The sequence below is a fragment of the Ptiloglossa arizonensis genome, chromosome 10, assembly GCF_051014685.1.
Source record: "Ptiloglossa arizonensis isolate GNS036 chromosome 10, iyPtiAriz1_principal, whole genome shotgun sequence".
Lineage (NCBI taxonomy): Eukaryota > Metazoa > Arthropoda > Insecta > Hymenoptera > Colletidae > Ptiloglossa > Ptiloglossa arizonensis.
The window spans coordinates 963,501-978,649 of NC_135057.1; the positions used below are offsets into that span (position 1 = coordinate 963,501).

The 15,149-nt window shown below is 30.5% G+C and overlaps 1 protein-coding gene across 1 annotated transcript in view; it reads left to right on the forward strand.

The window, feature by feature from the left end:
- Positions 1 to 15,149, forward strand: part of LOC143151992 (putative G-protein coupled receptor No18) — a 34,962-nt gene that overhangs the window by 5,833 nt on the left and 13,980 nt on the right. Inside the window, exon 2 of the mRNA XM_076321581.1 lies at positions 6,819 to 6,956. Coding sequence (XP_076177696.1) covers positions 6,819 to 6,956 — 138 coding nt within the window. The remainder of the gene's footprint in view (positions 1 to 6,818; positions 6,957 to 15,149) is intronic.

Sequence of the window (15,149 nt, forward strand, 5' to 3'; positions counted from 1 at the left end):
GGCATTGATTTAACCAAATTTTTGCAAAATTCGAACGTTATTTTTTACCATTCTTCTTGTAATGCTCTCCTGAGTGTTACTTTACTTGTAATAATATGCAACCTTATTTTTCTTCCCAATTCATCCCATTCCATTCATATATTAATATCGGATGATTGAGGAGTTCCTAGAACTTTTGGACAATTGTACAATAACTAAAACTCCTAACTACGTAAGAGTTGTGCTTTGGGTCATTGTCGGCATAAAATTTAAAATTATTTAAAATTCCCATATTTTCAGCACTTTGTTTTATACTATATTTTAATATGTTTAGAGATGTCCATTTGTCCATTGTTGTCTATAAATACTAAATTTCTAACGCCGCATGCCGATATACAAATACAGTCCCACACCATTTGTGATCCACCGCGAAATTTGACCGTCGATTGAAGATGCTTAATATCCATCTCTGTGTTCGGTTTTGGCCACACAATTTTTCTCCCATCCGAACCAAAAATATTAAATTTTGACTCATCCGTAAAAATTACAGTCTTTCAGAAATTAAAATCCTCTTTTAAGAATTTCCTTGCAAACTTGTGTCTTTTGTTTTTATTCGCCAACGTTATCAGTGTTTTTTTTTCGGGCAACTCTACCATGGTAATTGTTTAGTCTTAGAACTCTTCGAATATTTTTTAACATCTGATGTCAATTTGGGAGCACTAATCGTCGGATCTTCTTTAATTTTACGAGTAATTCATCGCTCATTCGTAGCATTAAGCTTTTTATCGGATCTATGTCTGACTTTATTCACTATACGATCCTCTTTTTTATAACGTTTTATAATAACTTTCATTATAACTTTTTCCATTATTATAATGACGAATTGTCAATTCACATTCTGCTAATGTTGTTTGCTGTATTTTTTTTAAATTAACATAAAATAGATCAAGCAAAAATTAAAACACATTAAGAACAACAAAGTTATATTTTCATCGTTTCCATGCATTGTTGAGCAAAAGAATATCGGGGATTCACCAATTTTACAGTGTTACCATCAGTGTACGATTTTTACTGACTGGTCAGTTCCATACGTAACAACAATTTTCATTTGTTATATTAGCAATTATTGAAAATTTTATTCTACTTTTGTAATACATAAATAAAAGAGTATTAAACTGTGTGCCTCTATATGTATTTTAGTCATTTATTGCAAATTTTTAAATTTACAAACAAAAATCGATTGAATCGCTAGGTGTACGATTTTAATACTACTCATACTATTATAAGTATCACTGTCACGCAGGGTCATGTAGTTCAATTACCATTGGTCTATACAAAATTCAGTTTGAAGTTCTATAACATTGTTAATTTCTCGAATGTCACAATAATATTTCTAAGACTGCAATTTAACACGACACTAACGTAACATTTTTTAGACTAAAAACTTTAAGGAAATGTGCAAAAATAAAAACCCATTTTTTAAATTTCCAAACTAAGTAGTCCCGTTGAACGTTACTGTTGTAAAGTTCGGATTATAATATCTAGTTTATTATAATATGCAGGGATCTCGCATATCTAGTAGTATTGTTATTGTATATATATAAGAATATAAAGTTTGAACAAATGCGTATACAGTGATATGTCTTGATGTGAACGACGACAGTGTCGTGGGGTCTTTCTGACTCTGGACTTGGAACTCGACTAAAAAGAAAAACCAAAAGGAAAACGGCCAAACCGTTGACCGCGTGACGGACGAGCCTTCCGTGCCAATACGGAGACAGTTCTTAAAACTGACATTGACATCTGGCACCCTTAAGATCGTTGTTGCATTCATTCCAACAGTTACATTTCAATCATCGAAAAGAAAGGAAGCAAATCATGTGGTGTACACCAAATAGAAGTAGAAAACGGAATAAAAGATTGTTGTGATATTAGATTATGTCTAGACGATTCCTTTAACATCTGCCATCCAAAATTTAACTTCTAAGGTAAGTTAATTCCCTCTATCCACAGAGTGATGTTTTCGTTTCGCGAGCTTGGTCGTCAAAGGGTTAAACAGGAAGGAATTTTAAAAATTCACCATTACGTGCTATTCGTTTCCTTTGATTTATAGTCCCAACATTTTTATATGCCTCTTACCTTCTTTTTATTCACGGAGTAAATACAATTGGAAAAGTTCATATGAAAATACCGATTGATATTCTCGAACGAATTTAATTCGGTTGGAATCCATTTTCCTACGTTTTCTTTCTCCTTGCGCTTTGGATATCGAAGCAACGTATGGCTTAATATATGTACTTGGAAGTCTTCGATTCAAAGAAATTTTTCATTTTTCTATTGTAATATGAGATGCTATTGAATACGAAATGCAATTACATTTCCACAAACAGGTTATTCTGTAGTAGTCTTTTCTAAGTGTAATTATATTTACATTTCATTGTTACTAATTAAATATTGCAATGTAACAGACGTATAATAAGTAATATACAGTGGTGGACATACATATAAATACTTACGAACATATGAATAATAATGCTTCCAAAATTTATATTATTGCACTGCAACTATTCATTTTTATAGCCTCTACGAAATAGAGATTATAAAGTCCATCAGCATATAATACAAGTCCATTTATTATCGTACATTTAATTTTAATACGATAAGCTGTAGGATCTATTATATTTCATCTTATATCGATTATATTATAGCAGTTAGCTCAGACGCCTGCTTCTCCTTATAACCAATATAAAAGTTTTACAATTGTATTAACTAGAAGTTAGTTTTCGCTATGCAGTGTAAGTAGGTGGATATTTTACACGAATGTTTTTTAACACTAAACGTACCGGCATTTTTCTATACCTAATCTTACCATAGGGGGTCATTTGACCCCTTATGAAATAAACGTAGATTTTTCGTAAGAAATTCTTTATTTATTAAAGGAAATCATTTGCAACATCGTTTCCGATTTCGTATAAAATGAAACACATATTTTTATCGTTATAAACAAAACAATCGACCAATTACATTTTTTACATAGGATGGGTTTCTCCTTCGTACATTTCCCGCGAACAAATTTTTTTACAAATTATGCAAGTTTGTGTTGTTTTATCGCCCGCGCGCAATCTTATTTGACATTTTTTCCTGGATTGAGAATTATTATTGGAGCTGCTTGATACTCCTTCTCGTTGATTTTCCTTTTCTTCTTTGCAAAATTCGAGGTACTCTGTAACAAGCTCGTCTGCTAATTGTAACAGGAAGGATTGCCTCGATAGCTCCAACCCAGTTGTTTCCTGATAGAGTATCCACGAATTGATTCTAGCCAGATAGAAAATATTGAAAAATACCTGTACAGGCCATCTATTGCACTTCGATTTTACGCTATACTTTCGCGCCGTTTGGTCAACTATATCGACGCCAAATTTGGTTTTATTATAGTAACTGATCGTTTCGGATGTCTTCTTTCTATTGTTCTTGATTTTTACGGTTTTACGTTTGGTACTCGATATCGCTACTTTTTTTTCTTGGTTTTGATTTATAAATCGTTAGCGTACAGTCATTCGATTTGTACGTCATTGTTGAAAGAAGTTTCGAATTATCTTTCGTTGTTTTTGCAAGTGCGGGCAATTCCCTCCTGTTCGCACGCATTGTTCCCACTAACGTTGTCCTTTTCGCCAATAATTTTGCAGCCAAAGATGAAGTCGTAAAAAAATTCTCGGTTGTAATATTTCTTCTACAGTTGGTGAAAGCTTCGACTAATTTCATCGCAACAAATTCGCTGAGTGGTATTGACGTCAGTCTGGTTTCATCGCGTTCTAAGTATGAATTTAGAACTAAGTTTCCAGTTGGAAAACTGCTAAAAAATACGTAAACTTTGTACGGGGTCAAATGACCCCCCGTGGTACGTAAGGTAGGTAAAGAATTTTTGTCGCTAAAAAATAAGCTACGAGAAAAACGGAAAGTGGGAAATTGAATAATCGGATGATATAAGAATTTACAGAAAGTCAAATGACCGACAGAAATAACAATAAATGTACGAATTTAAAGTAAATTTTCAAAGGGGTCATTTGACCCCGCTTGGTACGTTTAGTGTTAAAGCACGAGAGCTAGGGGGGGGGGGGGGGGGAGCTTATAATTTAAAAAAGGCACGAAAAAACGGTAAGTATACTGGAACAGACTAAGTGATAATAAAATTAGAGTAACTAAAAAACATCAAATGTATTTTTGATAATAGGGGAAATCTGAAAATTTAAAATTTTTTACGACGAGACAATTATTAGACAATATGGTAGAAAAACAGAATATTAATTCCATAAAAAGCTCTACTAATATTCAGTAAGGAAGGGATATTAAGTTAGTTGTTCAAATATAATTTTCAAAATTGTTTTTGTAAGTTTTTGCTCGCAGAACAAACAAAAAGAAATGTTATTAATTTCAGTAGGTTCGTTTGTATTAAAAATAATCTAAAATCTGATGCATATAAAGAACTACAGAATAATATCAGCACTGTGGAGTATATAGATTCATTATTATTCAGATGCTTTAAATATCACGATGGAGAATTTTTTGATCTTGCTTTTGCCTCTCATAACTATTGTCAATACTATAAAACTATTTCTGTTATTTTCATTGATTCTCAAAATAGAATTAGTTACGTTTACTACAACATTACTTGTATATAATTATGGTTTTTTCAGACTATCGAAATTGATTTAGAACTTGTAATATTTTTCTAGCTACGGCAAGTCTTTCCACATCGGTAGTAACAGATAATTATTGACATTTCATCCGTTACTCTAGCTACAAATAAATTTATGAAAAATATATGTCTTTAAAAAAAAACTTCCTTCAGGAGAATATGGGCAATGGGCGAGGTAATATGGATATCAATGTTTTATGTCGAAAACATAAACACATCTTGTATTTCTGTGTTTTTTTTATAGTAACACTATTGTTATGTATATAATAAATCTAATTTTTGTGTATGTACGTGGTACACGCATACATATAATGTACATATATTGTGTGCGTGACACGTTCTACGTAGAGTCTATACATGCGTGTTTTGTTGTATATAGTATATGATGCTCATATACGTGTCTTTAGTGGTGCGCATGGTATGTATTATATTTTCAAGGTGTATGTGATTTTTGTTATGGTGCTCAGAACATGTACCTACATATGTAGTACTTCTGTAGTATGTACGTTTACTTCACTTTGTATTTCTTTTAAATATGATAGTAAAATATAATATGGATGTTTGGATAAATAGATTATTTCTCAACATTTTACAAATTAAATCTACACTGCCCATATTCCCCAGGTAGGTGTCCATATTCCTTCACTATGTGAGAACATATGGATACTCTTACAGGTTATTATATTTCTTTTTGCAAAAGCTCTATCTGGGGATGCAAGCGTTTAAAAAAGTACAAGTTTCAACGTATAGCAGTTTGCTATACGTAAACAAAAATGTTATACTCCTCTTACTTTTTATTTCTTTCAAAAATAAACTTCATTATATCCATATTACTCCAGCTTCTTTACTTGTAGTATGAAAATTAACGTTTCAAAATCTATAATAAAAACTGCTCAACTTATATACTTTTAATATGATATGACAAATGCTAAAATCTGTAGTACCAACGTGTTCGTAAGTACACTCGCCGCGGAATGTTTATTGACAAACCTGAAAAACACATCTTTCGTTTCTACATATTGAACTTTTCCCAAAGAAGGGATAAATCACTGACGTGTGACCAATATTTAAACAAAACGATCGATGAATTAGAACAATAGATACCCTTATGAACAAGATACTAAATACCTGTAATTATCCGCATGCAGAAAGTAAGTTGATTAATAAGCTAATTTTACAAGTAATAAATATAACTAGCATGTCTAATTTGACATTTCCTGTTACATCCCTGAGACTTTTTCGCGTGCTTTCAATAAATTTGACAATGGTTCTATTTATTTTAGATCAAGCTTTTAATAATACTGTTTGGTACATATTTTTTGTTATTCCTCAAATATTCAACTACGTTTTGCCATAAAGCGGATTTTGATAAGCTCTTGTGGATGTTAACAAGCAAACAGGTTTAATGCCATGCAACGATTCATGTTATAAATCTTGCATCAAAGTTTGGAAAGAAGTATTGGAAAGGGTATCGGGTGATGTTGAAAAGTTATTACATCAACTACGAGGGAAGCGGGTCTCATCGTGAGTCAGCTGACTTCTGCGCGTGGGCAGAAATACTTATAAATCCCGCACCTCTTACACCTTTCACGCGCCATATTCAATAATAAAAAAAAGCTTCGAATGTAATTTCGTTATTTTTAATTTTGGTCTTATTTTAATATATACAATAGAATACAGTCGTTCAACCAAATGCTCAAAGTTTCGGACACTTCTTTTCGAACGACCTGTACACGATTATTTTTTATACATTTCTTCATTAAAATAATTTATGTACATATTATGCTGGTATTAATGATATAGACATAAAATTGTAAAGATAACAATTTTTCGTAAATTAATATCCATTCTTTCCTCTTTATTGCATGTAGGCACGTTGTGTAACACTTCGCTTCTGATACTAGTTACGCGTATTTTCAACAATAAGCTAATAATTTGTATACAAAGAGTTACCACGAATAAAATCCATGTGACTGTATTGTTGTTCGTTCAAAATATGCAGTTTTCTACCGTGCCAATATACTTTCTACGGCGAGTGTCTATGTCCGCCACCTTGTAGTAGTTCAATTGCATGAACAAATTTTTCTTACTCTCTGTCTAATGCATAACACAACCGCAGCGTGTATTTTCTGTTGTATCGCAGGTAGGCAACACACTAGTAATTGCCGCTGTGATAACGACTAGGCGCCTAAGGTCCGTTACTAATTGTTTCGTATCCAGCTTGGCTGCAGCGGATTTATTGGTTGGCTTGGCTGTGATGCCACCGGCAGTATTATTACAGGTATATAAATGACATATTTCAAAATGACAGAGATATAGAAAGGTGTTCGTAAACAAACTAGTGAGAATAGAACTGTGTAAATGAAGAAACTTGGAAAATCGAGTTGTCTCTTTATGCGAGGCTTTGTGTCGCTACTTAGAATTGTAGGAAGTAAGTCGAGAGTTCCTTATTAAAGCTCCAAGGAGCCGAAGTACGAAGAACTCCTAACCATATACATATGTATATTCGTTGTTCGGAACGAAAGTGGTTATGTCAAGTTTACAGTAGCTGATAAAGGATATCTATTTTGCCAGTAGCTGTGGCTTCTCGTGTTAACACGAAAAGCATTCTCTTGTCGGTTAGACCCCTGAGAATCCAAAGTAACATTATTAATGTCACCTGATTTCTAATACGATAACCGATAGTATAGTAATCTTCGTTTTCGATACAATCAATTTTTATTAATGAATGAAATTTGATCCGCTGAGCAATGACTGCTCACTCTCTTTTGCGGTCACGTAAGCAGCGGGTTCTTCTAAATAAAAAATGTCATATACGTTATAAGTTTATTTCCGTATCATATGAAAACTAAAACGTGGATTAAATTCTATGTATATCATGTACAATATCTCACTGGTCCTATAGAAATGTAAGCAGTTAGATGGAATAATTTCGTTACGTGCAACTGATGTAAAAACTGTTACTTGGAAGCGAGAATTACTGTAGTATTATTTAATAGGATAATAATAAATGTTTATTATTTTTAAAACAGTGTTCTACCCACATATAATTATACAAAATAAATTAGGTAATTGGAATGAATCCTACCTCCTATTTTATCGAAGTTAAAAAAAAAGATAGTACAAGAAAACGTTAAATGGTATAACCTAAGTATGTCTTTATATGACCTAATTTTTTTTATAAATCTAACAGTGCATCTACAACATGAAATTGTATAATTTTTCTATATGAAAGCATGTGTTATTATTAGGGAGAAGGGTCAGAAAATAAAATACTTGAAATACTCAAAATAAAACACACAAACAATTGTTCAGAAAATGCTTCTTATGTGGCGGTGGAACATTTAAACAACTTGTTCAATAAAGTCTATGCCTTGTTAAGAAATTTCAGATGTCTCGTGATTGTATGCATTTTTCGACAAATCAATGCGCACATCTAAAAAAGTGTATTTTTTCGTTAAAAAATTTACAACTGTATTTTTCCTACACATCGTTGCCCTGATGAAGAAAGTATGTCATTGGAAGATAGATTTTATTATGCTGATCAACTTTTTTTCCTGCCTTCTTTTTGTACTAAACTTTTTTCTGTAACGTTTACAGTCTCATATATATTTATGATAATGTAAAAGTTCACAATTTCTTTAAGTGGGTGTCTCGCTCCTAGTATCGTTTTAACACCGCAACAAGAAATAGTTACATTATTAGTATCGCTCAAATTATATTTCTGTAATGTTTCAATTTTCTTTAAATTTTCAACCCGTCAAAATTCCGTTCCGAGAAATACACAATACAGCGTGCAATTTTATAGCACGTTCAAGCTATTCATGCAAGAATACTTTGAATATTGTTGCGATGCAAATTATTACAGCAAGTATTCAGAGCATGTTGCGATGTACGTTGAAAATATTAAATCAATCTATGACTCTATAAAAACGTATGGAATTAGGAGCGGTCGCTAGACATTGGAGATTGATTCAAGTATTATGCGATTGATATTTTACAAATTAAAGTGTTTCATTAGGCAATGTTTGACGATTTTTAAAAATCAAAAATTCCGTGATTAAATATCATTTAAATAATACTAAAGTTCATTAAAAACGTATATAAGCCTGTGTGGGATGTTTAATTTTTCTTTCGTTGAACTGATTCTTATGTATACTCTTTTTCTTTATGTCAACAATTTTTTTATTGTCATACAGGTCTTCGAAAACTATACAAGTTTTATAAGAAAGATTTTTTAATAAGTCTTGTAATTTAAAAACTGTGCAGGTAGAAATAAAACCAGTGACTCTGATACCAGGAGTTGTTTCTCTCTTAAAGTCAGAAAATAGTAATGACAAACATTTCTGTAGTTTCATAAAAATCGGTGTGTAACAGTTGGCAGTCTTCACTTTTGAATGGATTTAATTATGATAGTTATACTCTAATGCGATAACAAGATCGGGGGAAATAAATATTTACACGTACAATTTTCTTTATTATTGTATGCTAAATTCACCCCTGAAAGTATGTCTATAAATTTTGACAAAGTATATATACCAAATGGCATGTGATAGCACGTGTTATTTATCTTATTATGAAAAATTTTACGCGTTCGTTAAATTTACCGTTTCATATGTATCGACTTAATATTTCAAAATATAATAGCAAAGTGTAGTGTGCCAACTGAAAGAAATAAATCACTAACAATGAGCACAATTTGAGAGTTCATATAACATACAGGCGTAAGTCGAACATTATATGTTAAAACTAAAATTTGAGAATATTCAAAGTTTCAAAAGGATCGACTAGTATCGTTCTTGTATCTTTCATAATTAATGGTTCATATGTAACGTGCACCACTTGATACTTAGATTTCTGGAATGATTATAGTAATTCCGACCATTTGAACTGGAAGTTTAAATTTCCATTTATTTTCCGAATGCAGTTATTATTCGTTCCGCGTACTTTGAAGCATCACGTGATAATTGCCAACATTGATCCTTCGTTCTTCTTGAACAGAGAAGACCAGTTTTGCATATAGATTAAAGCTGAGTTGAAGCATAATGAATGCTCTTCGATACGTCGCGATCCTACAACTAAGTCCTCCGGAGACAATTCTTAATCACCACTGTTCTCAATTGGAATTATTACTTTCCGTTACTTCCGGAGATTATACGCCTGACAATGAGTACATTATTAAAGCAGAGATAATAGAGAATTTAACGGAGAAAATACAATTTTACTCAATTCTCTTATAAGGATAAACGTTATTATTATGTAATAATTACCAATGTCTATGAAAAGTATATTGCTGAAAGTTATCTTATATGCTTTTACAAATGTACATTAATTAAAGATTTATTATTTTTAAATGTATTCATTCGATTTTTTTTTGTCATAAAATCTGTAAACAATTTGTATTATTGAAAGTGACAAAAATATATTTAAAAGTTATGAAATTTTTTTGTACTATAATAATAATGAAACCTCCTGTGTCGTTTATTTTGTAAGGAATACTTAAAGACTAACAGTACGTTACTTTATTGTATCTTGGCATGTATGTATGTATATGAAAAGGTTTCTTATACTTTCTAAATAAATTTAAATATAATGATAGTTTTAAAGAATTGATTTATTAACGGTAACTTATTGTCTAAAGAGAACACTTCAATAAGGGTTGAAAACGTTGAAATATTAAATTGACTTATAAATGGCTATCAAACATACATATATACAGGTATGATATATTCGCTACTGGTTCCAAATTAAGAAGAAACGTAAAACATTGTTAATACAAACAATTGCATCTACTGTATTTCATTTTTAGTTCACAATTGCAAAATATACTATCATTAAATTATATAATATAGTTTATATAAACTTTACAGGAAAGAGATTCACAACACTTACATTAAAATCTACATTGTATATCAAGCTAATAATATATAATTCCTATATCCTTGTATTTTAATTACGCGCCACAATATTTCAACTACTGCACTCTGGAGAATCAAATTGAATACTACGACAAATGAAGCGTAAATTGTAGAATTGGATTTGTTGCAAACAGCTGGAGAGTTGAGAAATAGAAAGAACAAAATAACATAATTCTTAAAATCAATTGAATCTGTGTTGCTAGCATTTCTTCGCAAATTCAAGAACAAAATACGATTCCTTTAAGGATGCTGTTAGTGTACTAAATTGCTGTTAGTGAACTACAAACGTAGATCAGTTTTGAAACAAGAACCAGCAATGTGAATTATGAACTTTGTAGATTTGTTGAAAGGAAAATCTTCTAACTCAATAATAATTGATTTTTGGCCCTTTTTATTAAATAATGTGAGAAAAAATATGTTTATGGAATTAATATACGTCTTTCCCCGGATATAAATGTATATTTCCCTTCGTTTAATGACGTAATATCGGGTCTGCGCAAGAAGGTCACGACACGTACAAAAAAGAAAAAAGGACAGCTTCGTTCGTATTGCAGGATGCACACGTTTTTGGAAATTTCTTTCCAACTTTTCGCGATACCGGTCAATGCACGTCCGTATCGGTCACTGGTTAAATTCAAACTCTCCTGTTTGTTTAACGATTTACCGAAAACAGTCGCTAATTTGCTGCCAGAACTTCACGCGATTCGACCGCGAAAATCCGTCTCCACAGTAAGCTATATGCCGAAATAAATGAGGCTCGATTAAGTACAGAATCCAATATACTATATCCACTTCGTTAAATTGCAAATTAACTGTTCTTAAACAAAAATTAAAATTATATGATATACATGTACGAAGTACTTATTAAGAATAATTGAGAACAACTTATTAAGAACAATGTTTTACAATTAATTGTATACTACATTTTGCTGAAATAATCTTTAATGTAATTAATTTACGAATTCATAACGTAACTTTTGTTAATTATTCGACAATGACTGGTTTAAAATTTCAATAAATGTTTTCTCGCAAAAATAAATCAATTTTTGAATAAATAATACATTCATTATCATTATTTACTAAATATTAATTAACGTAATAATATCAGTTTACATCTTATTATATTTCACTAACTTTTTAATTTTTCTTGTAAAACTGTTGATTACAATACTTATCATCATAGCATAAAGACATACTCAAACCACTTAATTCTTTGTTGAATTGAACAAACTTAACATTATAAATAAAAAAACATATTCTATAATGATACGGATGTAATGGATTAATGCTATTGAAGTAATCGTAATATGCAGGGTAAATCACATCATGTTTCTTTACAACTGAATATTTTCAAAAATGTTGCTAATATAAAAAAAAATTGTTAGACAAAGTTGGAGTGTTTTAAAATAACTTTCAAGAACCTTGAGTGACTATAGTCATTCAACTTTAAATTCATAGTAATTAAATTTATTTTCATTTAATTTACTCGAATATGGAATGACATACATATCAATATTAAAAAAACATATTTTCGTTCGAAAAAATGCAATGAGTTTGAAATCTCTTTAACAATTTCATGTAGAAAAAGCCAAAAAGTATGCCCCTAAAACATTTTAAGTTCGTTTACAAACACACGCACATACGCGCGCGTGCATTTTCTCTATTGTAGCAAATGAAATTGAAGTTTAAAAGTTTTTCCAATGTTAATCATATAGTTTCTAAACAATTAATAATAGTACGCGTCGCTAATCTATTTTAATGTAATTCCACAAGATTAGAATATTACTATTATGAACTCCGAATGGGAAACCTAATTTTACAAATACGTTTAACTTCTAATGGGAAACATTCTAAATTGTGATCAAAGGGCTTTCATCAAATTTTTCGTTCTTTTTCACTAAATCTAAAAATTCATCGTCTTAAGATATAAAACGTTGTATGCAATGGAAGACGATATTAAAAACACAATACTTCGTGCACATCGAATGGCGATCTACATGATGTACCTATACATCTTTATTAACTCTGTGTTCTTACATTGATTCTTACTATGTCTTAGTCTTCTATGTTCTTACTATGTCTTACATTCTCTATTGTTCCTACATTGCACATTACAGAAAATACATGGAAATTAAATGTACTGCGAATCGAATAATACTATAATTCACGAAGTATACATCTCAAAGTGTAATTGTTACGGTGAAAATGCGTTTCATTTATTTTTGTTATTTTACACTAATTCTTTCTTCGATTAGTGTGCAAATATTTCCGGTTAGTTTCGATTATAGATGTATAATTCTAAAACATCTATAAGTATTTTTATTCCAATAATATTGCACAAAATAATTATTATAATCAATCAGTAACTAGTTGCCAAAATAAAAATATTATTCAAAAAACATCCGTTGAAATATGTAAAATCTTAATACAAAGTGGATGGTCCTAAAAGAAGTCGGTTAAAGTTTGTCAAAAATGATCGTCACTGCATTATTGAACATTGGAAAAACATTCTTTTTTCAGATAAATCTAAACTTAATTTATTTGAAAACGATGGAAGATATTATGTTCAATGTCCAATGGAAATAACATCAACAACCAAACACTAACAAAAACACATAATAGAGGAAGCATTATGGGGCAAGGAGCTTTGTCCACTCAAGGAGTTAATGCGCTTATAGAAATGTAGGGTATTATGAACAGTGTCATGTATACGAAAATCTTATAAGCATGAATCGAAAGTTGTAAAAGGATAGTTGTCTGCAAATAAAGTAATGGTTTTAGACTGACTTAGCATTATTTTTATTTTTTCTACTAAAACAAATTGACTGAAAACTTTTGCACAAACTAGTTCAGTTATTTCTGTAAAAAATTCCTTAATGTTTTGCTTTTAGAAAAAACAAGTGAAAAGCCATCTGACCGGGAACTTTTTATGCCACTTTATATATTTATTTACAATTGCGTCAAGTACTGTTGGCTATTACTGAAGTACTTTAGTTTTAATACAGATTTTTTAATAGTTCTATTTTTTTATGGAATTCAATGACTTCTTTATATTATAATAATACCAAACAATTTTTCAATAACGTGCGATTTTTTTTAACGTCATACTCTCAAATTGCAGATCCCATGAGCAATATGACAATAATATTTTGGTTGCATCAATGTAAAAAATGATTCCGTGTCTCGAGCTCTACAATTGTTCACACTTCATCAAGTAGAAAGGATGAAGTACGTACATATGTATATAGGAAACATCAACGCCTATATATATAGTGACGAAAAATATTAGACTCGATTTTCCCAGATGAATCGAAGCATTTGTATGACTGAAAATTTATTGAAGAAACCTGAAGTGTAATCTTGATTTTGAAATTCAAGCTCAAGTTTCCTCATTTCCGTGTATTTTACAAGAAAAAGATTATAATTCGAAAAGAACCATATCTAGCGAACGAATCGTTTGTCAAAATTGTAAAAATTTTGATCAACTGACATTACCTATATGCAGGTGATATTACCAACATCATACTTGATATGTGAGTTACCAACTTTCAGAGTTGTCAGTTTATTACAAGCTTTATTATTATACAGTTTTTGATTGGAAGATTTTAGTCTTTTCAGTACAAACAATAGAAAAACTTTGTAAATCAATAAATGGTTGCAAATTACGAAATGTAGAAGAAAGTAGTATACATATAAAAATAAGTGTATTAAGAAAAAATATATTTAGAAAAAAAGAAAATCATGACTATTAATCATATGTATAGAAAATAATACATGTTGTATATACCTTAGGATTCTCACAAATTATTTTATAACTCGTATATACAGCGTATCTCATTAGCTTTGTTACAAGGCGATACCACCGTTACCGTTAGTGATATACAGAAATACTTTAAAAAACAAATTATTTGGTTCAAAGGAGCACACTGTGGTAGAAATCATTTTTTTCTAACGGCTATTAAATTATTTGAAATGAAATTTACTCAATTCTTTTTTAGATTTTTGCCATCAAAAAATTGTAATAGAGCGAAGGAGAATATTAACCCCTGGCTACTTACAGAGCTACACCCTAATATAATTTGGGAGTCTTTAATGACCCTCAATTATTATAAAAGTGTTCTTGTTGTGAAAAAATGTTTCAAACATTAATTGTATTATTTTTGTGGGAAAATGAATATTGTTTGGTAGCTTGCTTTTGGCATTAATTATATCATTCCATTTTGTAAATACAATATATCAATCATAAATACCACGTAAAAATATGTTAAAGTTTTACATGTCAAACAGTTAAGTTAATAAAAACGTGTCGGATATTATAAACACTGTTTTCTGCAATGATTCCTTGTACTAGGATAAAAATTACAGCTAATTTTTCATAACAGGTTTGTTGCAGGAGGTTTTCTACGATGCAATTACGTATATTCGTTTTTGAAAACTTCAACAAATATTTCCTTTTCACATTGATTAAATGTCATTTCAATGGTTCTCCGATCATTTTTATTTTTTTATATATTCAAAATATAATCAGCGGTATGATAATTAAAAATCTTAAAAAT